The 23,365-nt window shown below is 40.3% G+C and overlaps 1 protein-coding gene across 2 annotated transcripts in view; it reads right to left on the bottom strand.

The window, feature by feature from the left end:
* The window catches only part of znf385c (zinc finger protein 385C), a 188,179-nt gene that overhangs the window by 102,581 nt on the left and 62,233 nt on the right, over positions 1-23,365 (bottom strand). For both annotated transcript variants that reach the window (XM_084744379.1, XM_084744380.1), the window contains exon 2: positions 20,413-20,742. In XM_084744379.1, the coding sequence (XP_084600505.1) occupies positions 20,413-20,740 (328 nt within the window). In that variant the 5' untranslated portion in view covers positions 20,741-20,742. The remainder of the gene's footprint in view (positions 1-20,412; positions 20,743-23,365) is intronic.

Genomic DNA, 23,365 nt, shown 5'->3' with positions numbered 1-23,365 from the left:
GTTTTAATTTTCCTCTGGGTAGGAGGATAAAAAAGGTGTTTTCCTTGTATACTGATGTTGTTACATCAATAGCCAAAGGTAAAAATTTTAGATGGATAGGGGCGTTCATACCCTCCCTTTCAGAGACAGTTGTCCCCCTTGACACATCATTCCAAGTATAACTATATAATTTTACAAAACATAATAATATGCTATCAAAGCACTCTATACTAATTATAGATGAAAAGCAATGATTTTCTAAAGACCCCCTCCAGCGAGAGTCACGTTTTTTTATCCTTGTTAACGTGTTCATGCGTTTTTCATGTGTTACAAAACATATCAGGAGCAAAATAAGCAGTAAACACCAAATCTACAGTGAGCAAGGATAGTCTCAAAAAACTGATTCAGTCAGGCAGGGTATATGATGTCATAAACCTAAGGAACCAATCACGTTAATTGGGGGAGTCGTGCTATAAAGGAGAAGCCGGATGTAGCTGGTTACCATGGTTAGCTAGCAAAACAGAGGAGCTAGCTATTTAAGGGGTAGGAGTTGAGGCTGGAGGATCTGAATCCATGAATACAAAATGAAGGTGAGGTGTAGAGTTTTATGCATGCCCTTTTAACAAGGTATCTGAACTTATTTTGCAAAAGGAAAACATTTATTACTTCTTTTGGAGCATTATATATTCTTTCAAACATAACTGGAGGAGGACTTTAAGTTTAGAAAGACTGCCCCCCCCCCCCCCCCCCCTCCTACGCCATACAGAGGTTTGGTCCACTGCCTGACATCCCCACACACGTTAGGCCTCAGTAAAAGACGTGTTTCTGTGGTGGCTCACTAATTTGCCAGAATTAACTTAAAACAAAAGACGTGTCAGACGTTTTTCTTTACTTCTACCACTCTGTAGAATAAAACATCCACAGACTGCATTTTGTTCGCTCCATCGCCTCCTGTGCATCACTGCTGTGGCCGTGTTGGCAGCCGAGGCAGGAGGTCTATCCTTAATTAAAATCGTCATTACTCGTTGAATTTTCGACTGATTTTGCAGCGGTTTTCTTTCTTACAAATGTAGGACATGTATTTATGATACAAGATACTTTTAATTAAATAAAGATGCTGGTTTTCATACCAAAATCCTTTGTTTTGAATGTGGCAACAGTAGTATTTTTATAATATAATATTTAAGATTTAATTACCTTTGTAATTAGATTCTATGCATATTATTTCTGTCTTACTGCATGGAAAATGGCTGCCATGATGTAATTTTGTTTAGAATTTTGGAAATAAATGAAGACAAAATTAAAAAAAAAAAAGACAATTACAACAACAACAGTGTTTCTGGCAGGCTTCATAGTGTTCTGGATTTTCATACCTTGACAGCAAAACAGAGACGTGCCACTTCAGAAAAAACTTAATCTAATCTAATTAGGCATATGTTTACTTAATCGGTGTTGCTTCTTTCCTACAACTGTAAATAACTTTGAGATTTATGTTCTTGTAAAGATACCGGGATTCTACATGAACTCCATAAATAAAACGAGACCATTAGCAAGAAGTTTTGTTTTGTTATTTATATTTGATGATGTTATAATTTGTGGTTATGGTGGTGGAAATACTACCACTTTTGTCCAAAATCAAGATGTTTTAGTAACTTTACACATATTTATACAACAGTACTTTGGACGACACTTTTGGTGTCTACTTTAGGAGCTGCTCTTGAGAATTTTTGCTGTTTATTGTCCCCCCAGCAGCGAAGTGAAATATCCACCATTAGTTTAAAAATCGGCTTCTACCGCTGATCTAAAGACAGAGGAGCAACAGCCTGCAGCCGCTCGGGCGTCTTGTCAACAATGGAGCGAGGACAACTCTACAAGCTCACCTTCATGTCAAGGACAAGATAATTCACAGCTAGATCACACCTGGTCACTGCCTGCATGTGTGTGTGTGTCTGCATGTGTGTGCGTGTGGAGAAAGGGGAGCAGGGGATTTGGAGCTGGTGTATGACTGGAGGCATCTTGACAACTCCAGCCTTACCTCTCTAACTCCCATTTCTCCCTCTCTTTCTCCACCTCCCCCCCCCCCCCCTTCCTCGCCGCCTCCTCCACCTTCCTTGCCTGTCTTTATTATTAGTGGCAGCTAGAGGCAGTGGACCGGAAAATTCCCATCGAGAAACAAACCCACATCTGCATATTACAGCCCTGTTTCACGTCTGCCATGAGCGAATAAATTAATACATGAATAACAATGAAAATCATCCATGAGTTGCCTCTCTCGCTCTCTAAATGGCAGTGTGTGTGTGTGTGTGTGTGTGTGTGTGTGTGTGTGTGTGTGTGTGTGTGTGTGTGTGTGTGTGTGTTTGTGTGTGAGAGTCCAGAGGAGGTGTAGTTGTCTCTTTTTGGCTGGGCTCACCGGGGGAGCTGGGAATATTTGCATAAAACCTCTAAGAACTGCCAAACCCCACAGTACAGAAGTCAAAATCGCAAGTCGAGTAGCAACAAATGTTAGCGAGCAAACTGGTTCAAGTTCAGTTTTGTGTCCTCAGAAACACCTGAGCGCTGATATCCATCATCATCATTAGTTCACTGTCGTTTCCAGCTGAATTTGATTGACTGGTTTTCTCTTTTTCCTCATTAAATTTTGAACCACTTCTGCTGTAATTACACTACAACAATATCCCATATCTCTTATTTTTGTCTATTTTAATTAAATTTTGTGTTATCTATTTCCTGTTTAAGAGTATTTTGTTATTTTTTTTTTCTTATCAAAATGAGGACCGTGTGTTGAAGAAGTTGTGAAATCTTCTGTGACAAATTCGTGATTTTGGGTTAGATAAAATTCACTTTACTGTTTTCATTCATTCATTCATTCATTCATTCATTCATTTCCTTCTTATTTGTGTTTTCAAAGTCCTGAAATAAAATTCAGTTTTACATTCTGCTATATAAAACGTTTATTGGGCGTCACTGATGATATTATCATCTCAAAGGGAGGTCACTTCAGTGTTGAAGTGCTGCAATAAAGCACAATATTTCTTAAAAATTTACTTTTTTGTCTCCATTACTAACATATTTTCCTCATACTTAACAAAAAATGCAAACATCAGTTTCTAAACATTTCATATACATTAGTCGAATCTGTCATTAACACCCCTGATGAAAATGTCTCACAGATCAGTGTCGCTGTTTTGTGCTTTTGTCAAACGCCACGTCAAACTCTTGTTTTGTTACGTATCTGATCATGAATATAACTTCATAACTTGTAAATCCGCTCTGCCACCGTGTTTGCAGATAAAGAAATATTGTTGAACAGGCTATTCTTTATTCAACACAGAACATCAGCGAATTGCAGCATGCGATCCTTCAGAAATACACACATATGAAAACTTTTTTAAATAGAATTGTGTTTTTGTCAGTTGTATTTAATTGAAGGGGTACCTTAAACAGGTATGACATAACCAGGAAAAAATAATTAAATTAAATAATTTTGCAGGCCAGATTATATTATATTTTTGACATCATGTTGCGGGCTGGAAGGAGGGGGGAGGGGTCACCAGTTTGACACCCTTGTGCTATAACCATACATATCAGCTCTATAAATAAACATGATGTATGTTTTGTTCTTTTGAGAAAAAAGTAGAACTTTATACTCATATTTATTTAATACTATGTCTGCATTAAAATGCGAGGATAAAGTTAGTTCTTCACAGATGTAGAACTTGTTTCCATGCAGCAAATCAAATCGTGTAGGCTAATTTGAAACGACAGCTGGTTAAAGCAGTGACATCAGCATCTATCATATAGGCACACACTGACCGACAGCCAGGCAGCAGCCTGCTACACAACACACTTTGAACAACATCTTCTTATCTATCCTACAAATATGAGCACACATCTCATCCTGCACCTCTACTTTTCGACTGAGCGACCAAACAGTAATTCACTGCTAATATCAGTTTGCAGGCAGGATAGCTCATTAGCTGCAGCACATTTAACAGCATGTAAACGTTTCTACAAATTTCACTTCAGTCCATTTAGATGCTGGTGTGGTCTCTACTAATGATGTCACAGTACCAAAGTTTTGACTCTGATTCCAAAATTAAGTTTAGTATCATGATGCTTGATACCGAAATGATACTTGAGACTGAATCAATACTAGTTTGATCTTTGATACCTAACAGATCAGGAACAGAAGGTCCACAAGGGACATCAGCCCTGGACAGCATGCTGCTGCAAAACCATGAGAACAATAATACAGTACAGAGTGTACACAATACATAAACTGTTTTAATTTCATAAATATCAGGGAAAATTTCTAATTCATGATTGTATTTATTGGGTCATATGTTAACATATTATGTATCAGAAGCTTACATTGCACAATGTCCATGTATTATTCTGTGAATAGTCCCAGAACTACAAACCATTATTCCTCCAACAGGCTATTTCCACTTCTTACTCCAGCAACCCGAACACGTTTTCTTTCTTTTTAGCCAGGGGCATTATGTTCTCTATGGGCACTGTTTTGTTTGCCAAATTTATGGTGGGAGTCAGCGTGCCTTTTTTACTGGCTGGTCTGTCTGAGAATACAGAGGCAACGTAGTTTAAAAGGGACATGTAGTCAGTGCTTGTGGTCCTATTAAGCTATTTAACTGTTTTACAAAGCACCAAAATGTGACCCCAAATAACCGTAATACGGTGCCCCTGAGTGACAGCGCAAGTTTAAAATATTCAACTTGAGCCAAAAAAAAAAAAGAAAAAAAAGTGTGTGTATCACAGCGGTTTGCAGAGCGTGTTGGGAGGACTGGGTGGACCAGAGGGACAGAGCTGCTGCTCGCTGACAGACAGCTGCTGATCGCCGGGGAGCTCTGGGGCAGAGAGCCGGGGGCAGAGCGGAGCTCTACTTGAAAAAGGACCTAAATTTCAGTATACTGTGCAAAACTGCTCCTCATTCCTCTCTGACCATGACATGCAGGCCATAACACAGGTTTGTCAATCCTCTACCGGGGCTCAGACTCAAGGAAGCTGAGGCAGGCAGCAAAAAAACTGCAGGAGAACAAGGCCAGTGCAACACTGTAAATTGGCAATAACAAGTGACAAGGAATCTTACACTGTAAGTTGATCAGCTGCTTATGAGTGTCAGTTGTCTGTCAATGTAAAGCTAAGCCTGTTATCCTGAAAGTAGAAGCCCACTGCTCTAAAAATACACACTCTGAAGTTTAGAGTTCAGCGACTGCTTGTTTTACTGCCTACCAGACTCCATTAACATATCGCTCAATTTAACCGTTATAAACATCTACTTCTTCTTAAAGATTATTAATGATTTCTTGTGACTCATAAGCAGACACTTACTCGATTAGCGAACATTCGGCATTAATTTGAACTCTAATTAACATGAAACAGGCAAACAATAACACAAGTTATGGGCCAGAAAAGAAGTTTCAACAGAGGACACTGCAGCTGCAGCACTGTTGTTAGAGAAGTTTTTCAGCAGGCTTGTCCTTTAAACCTATTTCAGTCAGACCACAGTGAAATTTAGTAGGAAAGTGGTTTAATTTACAGTTAATGTATTTGGTTTCCCCACTGCATCTCTGTGTATCCTACTGCATACAGTACTTGTTAACGCTCCGTTAATTGTGTGTGTTGTCAGTCGATTTAGTTTGAGTTTGGTGCAAACACAGATGCAAAAACAAAAAGAAAATGTTTGTTTGTCTGTGTGAAATAAAAGCCCAAGGATGTGAGGATGAGACTGTATTTGCAAGAAAGCTACTGTCATCTCCACCAGCGAGATGCCTATTTCTGTGTTTGTTAGTGCACCATACGTGCCCTCCTCCCACTCTCACTCTCGTCCCATTCCACCTAGTTTACATCTGTTTACTAAAGCTTGTCTACTTCAGTTTTGTGTACGACACAGCGAGGGTCTCTGGAGGTCCACGGAGCCGCGCACTAGCAAACACTCCAGCACTGTCAGAGTACCGCCGCCGCTGATTCCGCTCATTCGATGAGATACAAGAGCTCTCATGAGATTAGATCAAATTCCCAAATATTATGCTTCAATATCCCAATGCTCAGTGACCATCCACAGAGCTGGCTGAGGAATCAAATAGGACAGTGATACTCAACTTCTGGCCCATGGGCTAAATCTGGCCCTGACAGTGTGCTGGGTGGCCTTCCAATCAATTTATAATTCACACCGAAAATGTTCAATAATGTCCCTCAGCTGTTACTTGGGAAGTTGCATATCAGCCTACACACAAGAGTTTATGGTTAATGTTTAAAAATTCAACATTTGAGTTATTGCATGATGGAAGAGGCCCCATCTTTTCCAAAATGACTTACATACAAGCCATTATTTTAAGATACTAACTCAGTATTTTGAGATGGGGGAGACCTGGGGCAGTTGTAACATTTTTTTTTATTTTTCCTTCATAACTCACAGGCTACTTGACATTGCCACTGTAACATCTGATAGCGTTACTAAAGTATGTATGTGGTTCAAATTCTTTTAGATGTAAGGCTACACACACATTCAAGTCTATTTCTGTTTTTGCAGGAGAGTATTTCAACTATTTGAATTGAATTTTAAGTAATTTTACATTCAAATTTAGTGAATTATTTTCAATTTCTAATAGAAAAGTGTGCTAACACAGGCAAATAAGTGCTAATATTGCTAATTATATAGATTTGTAGCTATCATAGTCTGTGTTTTATGTAGATTTTGTACAAAGAGGCTTGCGCTCCCAAATATTTGCATGCAAATGGCCAGCAGCAGACCTGACTAGTTGGCCGATATTAATATTATTGGGCAAATATTGGTGTAGCACAGCTATATCAGTCTATAAAAGTGTATATGCTGTCCAATATTATTTTTGCCAAGAATAATGCAGGTTTTTTGTTTGTTTGTTTGTTTTATAGGCCACACTTTATGTTATATTTACCCAGTTTAATTTGTTAAAGTGGTTCTGGTTCTGTTTTTATTCAGAATTATTTATAATAATTAAAAATACCATTGAAAGTTTGCTGTTTCAGTGCTCTGATGTTTGATTTTGGAATGTTTGCCAATATATCTATCAATTTTTTCCCCTCCCTTCTATTGGCATTGGCCCCAAAAATCCAGTATCTGTTGGGCTTTAAATATCACACAAGTCTTTCAAATGTAACCAAAGCATTTACAACTAAAATTCAGTTGCAGCTGTTAGAGTTAAGCATAAGAATTTCAGAGAAAGATGCCCATTTTTAAAATAATTTTTACTTATAAATATTATGAATGTTTGTTTAATGACTGGCCCTTGGCCGGCTGTTATTTTGCAAAAGTGGCCCCTGGGCAAAGCAAGTTGAGAATCCTTGTCATAGGGCATTGCTTCTGTTGGCATGGATGTGATGAGGGGCGGGACCTGTGAACTTTGGGAGTTGTAGGTCAAAGCAAACTTTAGGGCGTCATATATCATGTGTCCATTAGCAGACAGCTGTGCCTCGTTCAGTAAATGACGGTGTATGTCTGCGTCTGCTTCTCGATCTCTCACACCACCCACTCTCTATTCAAGCCAGCCTCTCAATCTCCTCTCTAATCTCTAACCCTGCTCTCTTATCTCTGTCCTCACTGATCGTTCCCATCTTAGAACCTCCATCTTCTCTGTTCCTCTGCCTCGACTGCTTTATCACACTCTTAGAAATAAGGGTTCCAACAGGGTTCTTCCTGAAGGCTCTACTCAGAACCATTTGTTCCTGAAGAACCCTTTTTTAAAGAAAGGGTTTTCTCAAGGGTTCATTGTAAGGCTAAGAGTTCCATTAAGAACCTTTTTTGAAAGAAAGAGCTTGTCAAGGATTGTTGAAACGATATACAATCTATGAGATTCATCTGTAGAATACAACATGGTTCTATGTAGAACCCTCAAAAGACAAGAGCGTGAAATCCTTGTAAAATATATTTTTAGATCCATCAGGGTTCTAGATGAGACCTGTGGAATAGACCTTTGTAAACAATGAGCAAGCTGTCCGTGAAGTTTGGCAACGGAAGAAAGGAAGACCATAACAGGTAGAACTCCTTGAGTAGGTTCTAGATGAAGCCAGTGGGAATATAAAAGGGTTCTTGGTAGAACCACCTGAGTAGGTTCTGGACAACAGTTGTGAAATATAAAAAGCATTCTTAAGGGAAAACCCTGGGTGAATTCTTGTCAGTGTTCTTAGAAGGAAAATTTCTGCATAGAACTCACAGAGAGGGCTCTGTGTGGAACCATTTCGCCACAGAAGACTTCTCTGTAGAACCTCTCATAGAGGGTTCTAGGTGAAACTTTCACACTTGGTTCAAGCCTTTATGTTGGGTTCTAGTAAGAACCAAGTTGAACCTTTATAAGAGGCTCTACCTGGAACCAAAAAGGGTTCTCATTTGGATACAACCCGAGGAACCATCTCACCACCGATAGGCTCCATTTAAAACTTCTCATAGGGGTTCTGGATGAAACCTTTCACGGATGAGTCAACCTTTATCTTGAGGTCTAGGTAAAACAGAAACTGAGAGAGAATCAAGGGGAACCTTTAAGCTGAAGAACCCTAGATGGTTCTGGTTAGAACTCTTATTTCTAAGAGTGGGCTCTCTATCTCCCATTTATTCCTGCCTACCTTGCCTCTCTCTAACCTCCGTCCTCGTCCCTGGATACAGCTGGTAATAAGTCACTCTGCTGTAATTTTGCCCTTCTAAAGGCCTGTAATGATGGGGCTCAGAGGATGGCTAAGGTGGAGGCGAGATGAGGGGGGGTTAAAAGGACTCTTCTCTGCCCTGAAAGAAAGCCTTTCATGGGCCTTTTTTTTTTTCCCCAATGAGCCACTGGGGGAAGAGGGCGAAATTGGCTAAAAGAGAAAGACAGAGAGTGAGACAGATGCTCATCAGGTCACACTGTCCCTTTGTTGTTCCTATATCAAATGTACAATATATCTGTTGATGTTCAGTGTGTCGGAGGAGCTGGAAAAAAAAACATCACATATAGGAAACACAAACACTGATAGAACACTTTTGTGCCAATAAAAAGCCCAATGAGTAAATCTCTACTTGCAGATTGAGAATAAAAAAAGGCCACAGTGGGAGGGAATGAGGGCAACAGTGAGTGAGACAGAGACGGGGGGGTCGTGCTAGGTGACCGAATTGACAAAATACTGTTGAAACTGACTGATATTTTCTGACATTTAGCAAACTGGCAAACAGTTCAATTCATTTAGCAGATATGTCTGCGGCAGCTGTGGCAATATGGGTTTGTGTATCAGACGAGCCAGATAAGGGCTCACAGTGAGATTAGCTTGGCCTTCTCCGCAGACAGAGCCGCTCGACCTGTCAGAGCGCGGGTAAACACAGACATCGGATGATTTCTGAGAGATGTGCCCCTCTCCCTGTGGCCTTATAAGCGCCGCTCCTCATGTTTCTCGCTCCACTGGGCCCTCTGTGTCGACCCGATACGCCCGTCGACCTTTTTCCAGGGTTTGAACTGCCGTCGCGCAGAAGGGCGCACCCCGGGGCGAGGCAGAGGAAGACAGTGAGAGGGGAGCGTCAGAGGTGGAGAGGTGGGAGCAAAGTGCAGGACTCCGCAGCCATATTACATTTCAGGAGATTTACACTATTCCCAACGCGAGGAAAAGAAACTGAGGGGAAGAGAGGGTTTTTTTTGTTTGTTTGTTATAAAAATGATCTGTGATTTGGGAGCATGATTAACCCCTGCAGAATTAAAATAGACTAAGCCACTATTTCATTTCCTCATCATGACTGTAATTCACTGTACGTGTTCTCATTAATTAAAGAATATTTTTCTTATTATAATAGTTTTGATCATTTACTACACTCTTAGAAATAAGGGAGAATTCTACCCAGAACCATTCTGAAGATTTTGAAAAGAAGGTTTGTCAACGGTTCTTCGACAGGACTACAGGTTCCACTAAAAACCCTTTTCATCCAAAGAATCCGTTTTGGTAGAAAGAATTCTTCAAGGATTGTTGAAATCCTTTAAGAACTTGATCGCCAAGGGTTCCTTGTATCATAATATTAGATAGGCTCATTAGAACCCCCTGGGTGGGTTCTAGTTATAAACCTTGGAATATTAAAAGGTTCTCCGTACATTCAAAATGGAACCCTTGGAATATTAGGGTTTTTTTGTAAAACGTTGGAGTACAAAAGACTCCTTGGTAGCACCCCCCGAGTGTGTTCTAGATAAAACCCCTGGAATATAAAAAGGTTTTTGGTGGAACATCCAGGTGGTTTCTCGTTAGCAGTCTTTGAAGGTGGAAGGGTTCTGGATAGAACCTCAACTGTTCTCTGTAGAACCTCTAACAGGGGATTCTGGGTGAAATCTTTCACAGATAGTTCTAAGTATAACGGTTTATATTGGGTTCTTTCTCTGAAAAGGTACCAAGTTTAACCTTTATAAAAGATTCTACCAAGAACCAAAAGAGGTTCTCCTCTGGGGAAAAGCCAAACAGCCCTTTAAGGTTCTTGTTAGTACCTTTATTTCGAAGAGTGTACTGTCTGTAGAGATTTTAAAGGTAGAATCAGCGGGATTTTGTCCGAGCTGTTTGTAAACGCAGCATAAAGACGGTTTGAGCACCACACCACACATTTCTACTGGATCATTAGTGATGACTGGAGGGGATTATATTTCTGAGTCTATATATTGTATTTGTATTGTTGAATATTATGGCTTTAATGTTCAACTAAATGACATACCGAGAAAGCAAGTGTTTTTCATAATTAGACATAGCCCACAACAATCAGCTACATGTCTCCACAGGCTTTTACTGGAGGAGAGGAATTGATGAAAACATCAAATTGACCAACAAACAGACAAAAGGCAACACTCAGTGTGCAACGATCAAGACAGACACTAAAGCCGCTACACTACCATCATAAACAGTCCACGTATGCACATGTATTATGTGTCCAAAGGCGTTTCACTCCGCTGGGGAAAAAATAGGAAAATGGCAAGGCAGCACAAAAATAAAACGCAGATGCGCAAATGCATTCAAGCAGAAAATCCTTGCCTTTAATCCAATTCCTCACGCTTTATTAAAACAGAGCCACAGAGATGGAGTCAGACAGGGACCATGATGAAGAGACTAACCATGAAGAGGAGGCTCACATTACACAACATACACACACACACACACACACTGCACAAATCAAAGGAAAATGAGATATGGAGGACCATGAAAAAAAACAAATGCAAATTCTCTTTCTCTCCTCCTCTTGTGCTCTGTCTCTCACAGAAGACACATCCACACATGACACATCTATGCCTCCTCACAGAGCTAAGGCAGATTAACACAACTGGAAATACAAACAACCACACACAGGCAAACAGCGTGTTGTCAGACTGTTGGATTTACAGACCCACAGACGCATCTATTGGGTCATATCAGGCCGAGCTGCTGTCCGCTCTCACTGTCCCTCTTCTCTTTCCTCTCTATCTCCACACCGTTCTATTATCATTTGATCATCTGCTCTGAAAAGGAACATTATTTATAGCATCAGATATACAGAGTATGAGCAAGCGTGTGAGTATACGTGCATTTCCGTCAGGGGTGCGGCATATTTTAATTGTCCATCTCTATATTTTGGTGTATCTGGCTGCGTGTCCTTGGCCAAAATGGATAACGGTGCTAATTATAAAGGATTAAAGCCTGTCTTCCTCAGAGGACCGGACTCTTTGCTGCTCATTGGTTGGTCAGAGGAAGTCAGAGGCCTTCCAACATCTCTGCCGAGTACAGCATCACTAGAAGATAGAGGAAATAAATGTGGTCTCATGCTTATATGCACAAATACTTGCTAACAGTGAAATCGAAATGGGTTTTTGAGTTCCCTGCTGTTTACAGAAAATGTCCTTTAGTAAAAAAAAACAAAAAAAAAAGACCAGATGCAGTGATACATTAATATTCCAGTTGAAGTGATAACCAGAGCTGTAGACTTCAGATTAAAGTCAGACTGAAGTCACTAAAATTAGATCTTGAGACTTGACTTGGTCAAAACTCGATGGGGTACCTTGAAAATGACTTGAGACTTTGAAGAAATAACATACTTGTCTACAAAAAGGCACAGCCACAGAGAAGTTTTGCTCAGCCAGACACTTTGAGTATTTCATTATTAGGCCTTTGTGTTGAAGGAACTTGATTCCAGCTATCAAGAACATCCAATTTAAAAAAAAAAAAATGGAGGAAAATGTTTAAATGGCAAGTCATTTTCGTGGCCAGCATGTTAAAATCTTCAAGGTCTAAGGAAGGCAGCCTTGGCCTTGATTGTCTATGACTTCGGGCTCCTTTTAACAGGAGATGAGACTTCACCAAGGCAACATGGGTTGTCAAGCTATTTATTTTGTTGTTGTCAATGTTGCGATAAGACAAAAAAGGGTAGGGTTACATAAAACTGGCAACTGGCTAATGGCAAGATTACATTTTTCCTCCATTGTTTACTCAGAACAGAAATTGTTGGGAGATATAAACTGGCAAAACATAAAGCTTTGATTGACTGACGCATCAAGAAATTGAGGCGAGCTCAACTTTCATTTGTAGTGCCTAACACCTGCCAAGCGGCATGCATGCTTTGTTGTTGTCAGTGTAATACTGTAACCAAGCTAGCTGCTTGGTGCTAGCAGTTACACAAATGAATTTTGACATTTTGACCATTTCCTTTTCACTCATAGCTATCACCTTCATAGTATGTCTATCAAACAAATTTAACACTACACACAGTAGCAGCACCAACATGGAGCAGAACAGGCTTCCATATAACAAAAAAGCTAACTTTAGCTCAGCTAACGTTAGCGCTGTAGTTTCAAGTTCCACACAATGCAACATGAATTAAGAGTTACTGGCCTACTACTATTATTAAGTTGGCTTCAAATGAGTCTTAATGTTCATACAGTTTCTCTTGACTGTCCCTCAATATTACATTAGTCTGACATTGCTCCAGTCTGCTAACCACATTAGCCGTCTGCTAACCACATTAACAACATGTTAACACCAACTTCAACAAGCTAGCCTGTAAAATAAACAGTAAAACAACTTCCAAGTGTTAAATTGTCTCTCATACAGCCAATATCCATATCAGTCCTTGATCTCAAACCATTACTGGTACTGGTATTGCTTGTAAAATGTTTTAGAAGCATTGATTTATTCATTTAACACACACTGAAGTGCAGAACAAGAACAGCCTAGCCTCATGGTGCTATCCCCTGTGGTTGGCTTATCAGTGGAACAATATTTAAAAATTGAGGTTATAGCAACAGCCCTCCCCAAATGTCTAAAAAATATCTCTTATTGTCATCCTAATTAACTCTCATGATGAGTTTAGATCAGAAACAGCAAAAACATTTTTGCTCAGTCTGAATGGAATTGGACACAAATAATGAGCAAAGAGTTTGTGAGTACAGTGTGTTTATAACGCATATTTATGCTCAGTGTCCTTCAGCAATGTACAGAACTTCTGCCAGCAGCTTGTGTCAACTAAACATGTCAAAAGTAAAATCTCTGGGGATGTAAATGTAATGCCTAACAACAATCAGATGAGCTGATAAAAGATGGGAAATGAATTCAGAGGACACAAGTTCCTTGATGGAGTGTAGCAGACACGGATCTCTCTCTCTGCATATGTTTGGATGCACAGATATAGATCATGCTGTGAGGGCGAAATCTCATGAAAGACAGAGAGCGACAAACATAGTGTAATGAGATATGGAGGATAAGAAATAGAATCCAGACTTAACTTCTGTTTTGAAGTTAGATTGTAACAAAGACTAAAAGTATGAGCTACCCTCATGAATCACCTGGGCGTTTCTCCTTTTATTTCCATGAAAATCATCAAACACGTCACACACTCCACCCTGGTAAAGAAAGCTCAGAAACAGCTGAATGTCTGAAGGAAACTTGAGAAGGCAAATTTCCTGTTCAGTGTTCTTGTCATGTTGTACAGAGGAGCAATTGAAAGCATCCTCACTGGAAACTGGCATTAACCATATTCACATGTCGGCCATTTTCCTCTGACGTCACGCTCGGGGAAGGGAGCTCAAATGTCGCACTGGTGTTTCCAAGTGTGCAAATCTTACAAACCACTCATCGGCTACTGATAAGACAATGGACAGGGCAAATCCAGAGGGAAATAGGGCAATAGTTTAAGCTAAAATAACAGATTTGATAATGCATTAGCTAGACAACAGCTAACGTTAGCATTCAAACACTTCCTACCTAATGTTCCTACTAAAGTGCCTGTGTTGGTTGTAATCTGTCTGCACACTGAAAAGAAATCAGACACAACTTCCAAGCTAAAAATGTTTTTTATTTCTCCTAAATATTAGATTAAATGTTGTCTGTTGTCACAACTGAAACATCATCATCATGTTTTGAAATCTTATTATTCAACCTTGTTGTAAATATTAAATAAATCGCCTTGTATCCTTGTAAAATGACGAACACAATCACAAAGTTTGAACTGGTTTCACAGCACTTGAGCTAGAAAGGTGTTCCCTATTAATGAGGAAATAATGTGAGCAATGTAAATGCATTAAAAGCAAATACAATGAAATATCAACATCTGTAAAATATCTTACCCACCACGTTTTTGTTCTGGTTTAAAAAACTTCTGTGGCATTGAAATATTGCAAGCATTATGATTGTTTTTCTTTTTGGACAGGATGAAATATAGCCAACATTAGTAGCTATAAAAGAACCATGACAATGTAAAAAATATCTTATGGATTTGTTTAGTTTTTCTTCAGTAGGTTTATTCTATCCTTTGAAACTCAGCCAGGTTATGAAAAAGCAGTTAATTTGTGGATTTTTAGAAGTATTTTGCTAAACCTTTAAAGGAGTAATGTTTTTTTTTACATCAATGACTCATTGCCACCTTAAAGTACGCCGTCATTCACAGTGAATTCATAACAGCCCTCGTTATGAAACATTAAGATATAAATGGGCATAAACTGCAAAAATTAACACCCTAACTCAAACATCTGGACTCCTTCTCCCCATCCAGATCCGTCAGCAAGCTTCTCTGCATATTATTCCCCGTGATAACAGAGTGAAATGTCTTAATCACTGGCACACCGCTCTTGCAGTTGGACAGGCTGCGCCACATGTCCAGCATCCATGCCAGAAGGAGGGAGAAATGAGGAAGAAGAGAGAGGAAGAGGAGGGGAGACAGGAGATGGGGGAGAAAAAAAAAAGAGCCTGAACCCACTGTCAGCTCAGTGAAGCAGAGAGGGAGGGAAACACACGCCGACATGGAGACCATTCGCTGGGAGTAACACACACACACACATGCACACATTGATTTAAAAGAAAAAATTGCTCTATTCTTTATTCATGGAATCTATAAACACATAAACATCCATACCAGGCACTGATGCCTTACTGTACATATGTAGGCCGACATAAACACAGATGCACCAAAGCACATATTGATGTTTCCATAGCACAAGTTACAGACTCTGCAGCATTTAAGAATTCTAAAAATATCTAAACCAGACATGCAGGATGCACACATACGTACACACACACACACACACACACACACACACACACACACACACACAAATACAGAGCAGAGAGGCTGCGGTGGAGCTGAGGACACAGCAGGGCTGGCTGCCTCGGGGAGTCAGCAGAAGGTGAGCAGAGATAAGGCTGTGTGATTGTGACTGCATGTCAGAGAGAATCTGCACACCACAATAGTTCAGCACTCCCCGCGCCACACACACACACACACACACACACACACACACACTACGCAACGCAACACAACACGTAAACACACACCCACAAACTTTTATATATGCAGTCTGCATCACCTGCAGCAGTGTACCAAAACAGGGAGTTTAGACAACACGTGGCCCGGGTGTATGACAGGGTTTCTGGTATATTATACAATTTATCAAGCTTATTCCAGGCTTTGCCATGCTGCTACCATGTCTGTAGGGCTGCGTCATATTCGTGTTTCTTGTTTTTACTTCACTTTAGCAACTCATACCTCACTTCTCATTTTTGCTTTATCAATTCTACTTTATTTATGTAATTTCCTGTTTTTGTCTTTGTCCTGTTTCTGAAATGTGTTATGTAAATAAAGTTATTAAGTATAAGTAGTTGAGTTCATCATTATTATCATTATCTTCAATTTGTGCAGATAGGTGACTACAAATCTACATGTTTGGATATCATTTTGGAGTCCTACAAGGGTCAGTATGGAGCCCACAATGTTTTGCTCCTTATATTAATGACATACGAAAGGTATCAAAAATATTGAAATTTGTTTTATTTGTAAATGAAGAGGACAAATAGTGGTATAATTGGTTTATGTAACTGATTGATGGATTAGTACAGGCTGGGACTAGACAAGCATGTTGCTTCTTCCTGCTCCTTCTCTTTTTTATTTTTTGAATAACAACATTTAAATTATTCATATTATTATTATTTGACAATAGAAGAACATTTACTGTTTTATATTATGCTTTATCATTTATTTCATTGTGGCACAAATCACACTCTTTACAAGCAATATTTTTTTGACATTTGGACGAAGGCATGTGTTCTTCCACATGACATTTGCACGGAGGCGACACAAACAAAAATGGAGGAGAGAACAGAGCAAACAGAACGGAGTAATTCCAAACAGGAGAGGGCCTCTGACCAGCCAAAGCAAAATGAGGAGCTCGTACCTATACATATATTTACCTTTTCCTATTTTATACATTAATATTTTAATATTTTGTATATTGGTATATGAGATTTTGGTCACATCACGCAGCCCTACATGTGTTCGGCACTTCTGTGAGAAGACAGACCCGATCAGTTTGTTATCCAAAAAAACAAAACAACAACAACCCAGCATCGAGGAGATACAAACAAAACAAAGTTGCCCATTTTATCTCCACCATAAGTTTGGATATGGTTCGGAAACCATAAGTTTCAAGAATATGTCTCCTAAAAAGTTAGCCAGCTGGAAAAGTTCTGTTTTGCTTTCCTCTGAACTGCTGTGGTCAGTCTGAAGTCTTTTGTTTGTGAAATAAAAAAAAAAAGAGTTACCGCATTAAATCAGTAAAATCAGTGATTCGCTGGGCTGAGCAGCCAGTTGGACAGCTCCTTCTCACCGCCTGCCTCTGCTGCAGACTCAACATGCTGAATCAGGCAAACAGCCGCTGATAAGAGCCGATTAGATCCAACAGTGCCAGGGCCTTAAACACTGCGGACTGGGTGTGCGTGTGTGTTTATGTGTGTGCATGACTGAATATTTTTGTGTATTGTGAAAAGAACAACACACACCTTTTCTGAGTGAGTGTCTACATTTTTATATTTATGTATACACAAAACATACATGCATGCAGATATGTATGCTAATAAACCAGACATGTACATAAAAACGTAAAAGAAACTCTTTTCTGGTCCCATCAGCATACTAACCCTCGGAGATACTAGACTCATTGATGTTTTATGGGAGATGGAGTTCTCACCAAAAAGTAGGACCTAAGCACTTTGTATAGAAATGCTAAAACACAATTTTCCGCGCAGAATAAGTGGAGTTTTTATGTGCTGGAGATAAATCTGAAAACACTGTTTACCGCTGAAAGTTTTCTGTCAACACTGGCATTCCTGGTACAAATTTCTAAAAGTTTTGCTGCTCACACTGACAAAAATGTCCTCTTTTATCTCCCGTCTCTGTCGTTTCAAAAAAACAAAATGCTACATTTACACTTCTGACAATCACAACTGATAATGTATTCCTCTCCTCTGTGATTGTTAACTTCCTGTTTCAATAGAGACACGTGTTGCTGACACATTGTTTGTGTGTCTTTCATCAGATGAGGCACGGCTACAATAAAACATAAATTTGAGCAACTGTCATAACTGCCGCCTGACAAATTCCTTAGGTACTGCATAGAACGCCAGAATTAAATCAATATTTCACACTCATGCAGATTTCTGACAAAATAACAGAGAAAAATATGCCAATAAACCTGAATTAAGCAATCACAGGAAGAGCCACAGGCAATATACGCATATATCCTCACATGTACGAAGCTGGAGCCAGCAAATGTTTGCAAAAGATTAATTAATTATCGGAAAAGCTGATAAAGAATTATACAACAATTAGATCTGACCATGTAAAGAAGATGCAACATACTCCTGTCACCTGCTTACTTTGATAAGAGCTGATAAGAGACACTGAAATAGCAGACTGAATGACAGAGAAATGACAAAAGTAAGAGTTTATTGACTGAACACTAACTCTCTGGTGATCACCTTGTCGGTATTCATTTTGCCAGTAAAACCTGGCAGTTGCTTAACTTTATCCTTTACATGACTGTAGTACGTAGATGATACTTTACTCGTATTACAAACACTGTGTTGGGTACAAAACTGAAGACAAAGTCTGACACAATCCCAAATCTAAAGCTCACCATCTTACTTTGCTTGTTAGTCACACAACCCTGCGCCGCGGAGGTGTAGCCAATAAAAAGATGCATTCCTCTTTGAACTGCTTTCGGATTTAGTTAGACTCAAAAATGTAAACATCAACATTCAGTCTGTTAAGAAGTCTGGAGGTGGTTTTATGAATCTGTCTGGACGACTAAAGGAGAGCTCTGCTGCAGTAAAATGCAGACCTACACAAAGTAGCTGGCAAGCTAATGTTAGTGTGCAGGAAGAGGTTTGTGTTGTTTGGCAGCAGTCCAGTTGGGAGCCAAATAAACAAACAAAGGAACCATAATCTTGTCACTTATTGCTGTTAACTAATAAATGGTGCTTGTAAAACTGCTGTACAAAAGGAATATCACACTCAAAGGCATGCTGTTGTACTGAATATCAGCTAATGCTAATATTCAGTACAACAGCACTCCCTCTCATGTGATCTTGCTTAACGCAGGGGTTCCCAAACTTTTCCACACCATAGCTCCCCAAATAGCATTATGTCTGTAAAAAAAAAACAAAGTTTCCTGTTTTTTCAGCCCTTTTGTTTACAAGCAATGCTAAAGTTTAGATGGTTTTAAACACAGAAAATGCATTAAACCTCTCTCACACATGGCAGTAAATCCATACTTAATGTACGCTGCATCATACTAGTGAGTTTTACTTGGCTAATGGTTCTTCAGATGTTTTGCAGCTGAACTCATGTCAGCTGGGCTGTTGGTCTGCACGTCCGGTCTTTTCCTTTTCAAAAACGTGTAACATTTTTTTGAGTTAGCACTAAATTTCAGGAGCGGAGCAGCTTCATAGCAGTCCAGGTCAACACTGACACCTTATGATGTGACGAATGATGTTTTGACTGGCAGGCAAATAGAAAGACATGAACGACAAACAAGATTCCGATATGTTGTATATTATCAGAAATAATATTTTCGAATAACTGACATAATGCTAATTTGATTATATATATATATACATATATATATATATAGGTAGAAACTGTGGGTATGATGACGCCACAGATTTCTGCTGCATGAGCCCTCCACGTTGCCTTAGAAATTAATATTTCCAGGACTTGACATTTAACCATATAGAAGAGAATATTTGACTTGCTTTGAAGATTTTACATCCAGATGTCACCAGATGCCATTTTCAGATACTGCTGGTTCAGATACTGCCAGACACGCACAAATGCACAGATACAAACACACATGTATCCGACTAAATGATCAGCGAGTCCCTGTTGGCTGTTGGCTGTTGTGCGTTTCTGGAGGGCAGATGTAGGTCATAATTCAGACAGCCGTTTTCCAGCTGAGACACAATCACCATGTCTCTCATGTGGCCCCTCAGTCGACCTGTCTCCACTCACACGCCAATTTGAGCTTGAACTTTCAGAATTGTTATTCCTTCTTTTTTTTTGTTTTAGAAGGGTTTGTGAGCTTACTGCCTGCATACTTTCATACTTGTGTGTTTTGAGTGTTTTAGAAAAGGCTGAAGAAAGAGCAAAAGAGGGGCCGGGAGTGTGAACGAGTCAAACTTAACTGAGAGACTGATTCCCCTGGAGCAGAGTCCTAATCGAGGCTGTGACTAGAATGACAAAATGTCCAACTTAACTCGAGCCGCATCACTCCCAGGAACACAACCATCAAATACAACCAGCACTTAATTAGCTTCTCACTTGCTGACTTCACTCAGCTCTGCTCCCCTTGTGTGTGTGTGTGTGTGCATGCGTGCGTGTGTGTGTTCGTGTGTGTGTCCTCAGCCCAAGGCTCTGTCTGAACACATTTCAGCAAATAGAATCCAATTTGTTTAACTTCTATTGAATACAAGTCGGGGGGATTCGGCACACAGAGGCTGGTGACAGTGGACTGTGAACAGTGTGTGGGACTCTGTTAATGTGCGTGGCTCTGGTGCTTAACAGGGTTACAAAATCCAGTGGCAGAGCACTTTATCCACCGCTCACATCTGATTTTGCTAACAAACAAAGAGGTCAGCCACGCAGCGCTGCAGGCCTACCTGTGCTAACTGGCATCTTGCCATTGCTGATCTGCTTGAGTCTCTTCTGGTGGGATTTGCCGTTGTAGTGGATCTGAGCCTGCGCGGCTGAGTTGAGTTGGATGTTGCAGACCTCGCACAATGTGTAGCTCCGCTGCTTCCTCTCCCTTTTGGGTCTGTGGAGTGTAGAAGGCAGGGCGCCCCCTGGTGAGTGCTCATCCGGCACTGCACCCTCGTCCTGGGTGTCGCAGCAAGGCTCGCCGTCCATCTGCGCTCCCAGCCCGGCGCCGAACCCCCTCCTGTCCAGCTCGGCGCTCGGCAGAGCTGACGGGCTGAATGGACGTTTCATACCTGTGATAGAAGAAGAGGACAGGATGAATACATAGTGAGTATATGACCTAAAATATCGACAAAAACGTGCAACATCAAGACTGGACACAAGAGAACATTTATTTCTCAAGAACGTGGGTTGAGACAAGGCTGCTTTCTATCACCTTCCCTGTTCAACATATATATGATTTTGGAAAAGTCTACAGCACCTGGTCTCACTCTTCGCAAGTCTGAAATCACATTCCTGCTATACGCAGATGATTTAATCCTCTTAAATCTGACAAAAGATTAAGTTTGAACACAGTTGAATGTTTCTGTGACCCGGGCCTCGCAATAAACATAAAAAAGACCAAAACAATGATATTTCAACAAAGACCCAGATGCCAGGTAAACAGTTTGGAATATAATTATCTATCTCTGAAAATAAAGACCACTGGAAGTTTCAGTCCAGCAGTCAATGACCTGAGAGAGAAAGCACGGGGAAATAAAATGACTTCAATCAATTACAGAAGCCACTCTGCTCTGTGGTAGTGAGGACAGTTTGTCTTTGTCTGCCACGACACGAGGCAATCAGACTATCCTGCTGATCTACAGCAGGCCTTATTTTTTCTTTTTATTTATTAGTTTTTATTGCTCATGTGATTTATTTTTCTTCTCACATTAAGAGGTGGATGGAGGGGTGTTTTCTTTATTTACATGTCTGTTCATCAAACAACTTTGGTTTGTTTGGCTCTGTTTTCCTGTTGTTTGATAGTTAAAAGTTTATGCACACTGTACATGTTTTTTGGATTTCTTTATTTTGTTTTTGTGAATATTATTTGTTCAGTGCAATTTGGCAATACTGTATTTCATTGTGGTCATACCAATAAAGATACATGAACTGAAAGAAAAAAAATGAACAGGATGAAAGGCCAATACTGTTTATGTTGTTACAGCTCTGGCATCAGACCACTTCATGCACAAATGTTTTTTCAGTGCCTGATGCTCCCTCCCTTTCTGAAGCGCCCGAGCGTTAGCATGTGTGACACAGAGTGAGGCTGTGTGTCTCGTCTCCTGTGGACGGAGGAATCATTGTCCCCAGTCTGGCCTGACACGGCTCACACAGCATACAAAGCCGGCCGCCACAGAGAACACACAGGCAAAAACACCCAGAGCTTTGTAGTGGACCGTGTGGAATCTGACCCCCCTCTTGTTTGATGTAAGTCATGCTTGTCAGCACCCACCTCCCAATAAAAAAAGACATCTACATGGTGCAGACATGAAGACATCAGGAAACAGACAGACTGGGCACAAATGTGCACATGATCACAGCATACAGTGGGCAGTCCGAGCGGTGGTGGTCCTGGGGTGCAATGACGCACCACTTGGGGGAGACAGAGTGCTGCCGTGTGGCTCTCTGAGGACCAGTGAGGCCCCTCTGTCAAGCTGCCGCTCTTGTGATGACTCCATGCCTGCCTGCATGCTGTCTGTGCAAGCCGGTAAACCAAAATGCTGCAGCAGTAGCTGCTGCGCTGCCTCTGTGGAGGATCTCAGCCAAGCGCTGCCTGGATCAGATCAGCAAACAGGAAAACAACCGGGAGTGTAGAGCTTATGAAACAGCTCTGATGATGTTTGCTGACATTAAGGTTCAAATTAAAACGGCTGAATTACTGACAGGTAACTGCATCAAACAGACTCTACATGGGAGCTGATACACTTCTCCCATCTACTGTGTTTCTACAAGTACACTGTTAGAAATAACGATGCTAACGAAGAACCATAAAGGGTTCTTTGGTTTGTCCCCATAGGAGAACCCTTTATGGTTCCTGTTAGAAGCTTTTATAAAGTTTCCAATTGGAACCTCTTCAGAGAGTTCGACCCAGGACCCAACATAAAGGTTTATACCTAGAACCATCTGTAAAAAGGTTCCACCCAGAAACCCTATGAGAGGCTCTACAGAGAACCCTTCTATGGTGTAATGGTTCCACCCAGAATCCACCCAGGAGGTTCTACTGAGAAGGGTTGTATCTAGACCCCATTAAGGGGGTTCTACCAAGATCTTTTCATATTCCAGGTTTTATCTAAAACATACCAAGGTTCTACTGAGAGCCTTTTTATATTACAAGGGTTTTATCCAGAACCAACCAAGGTGTTCTATCAACAAACCTTTAATATTGTGGTACAAAGAACCCTCAACAAAAGAACTCACAATGAGAAGTGCTACAGAGAACTGTTCTATTGTTCCACCCAGAAGCCTCTATCTATCCAGAAGATGCTACCCAAGAGGTTCTACTGAGAACCTTTTTATATTTCAAGGGTTTTTATCTAGAACACACCAAAGGGGTTCTACAAAGAACCTTTATATATTCCATGGGTTTCATCTAGAACCCACCCAGGGAGTTCTTCTGACAGTCTTTTTATATTCCATTGGTTTTCATCTAGTACACATTGAAGGGTTCTACAGAGAACCTTTATAAATTACAAGGTTGTATCTAGCACCCACCCAGGGGGTTCTATCAGGAACCCTTTTATATTCCTTGGGTTTCATCTAGAACCCACCTGGGGAGCTCTACTGACAATCATTCTTTATTCAGTGGGTTTTATCTCAAGCACATTTAGGGGTTCTACAGAGAACCATATATTCCAAGGTTTTATCTAGAACCTA

The sequence above is a fragment of the Lutjanus erythropterus genome, chromosome 19, assembly GCF_056507025.1.
Source record: "Lutjanus erythropterus isolate fLutEry1 chromosome 19, fLutEry1.hap2, whole genome shotgun sequence".
NCBI classification, from domain to species: Eukaryota; Metazoa; Chordata; class Actinopteri; order Lutjaniformes; family Lutjanidae; genus Lutjanus; species Lutjanus erythropterus.
Note: the sequence above shows the minus strand (reverse complement) of the source record. Positions and strands in the feature narration are given on the sequence as shown.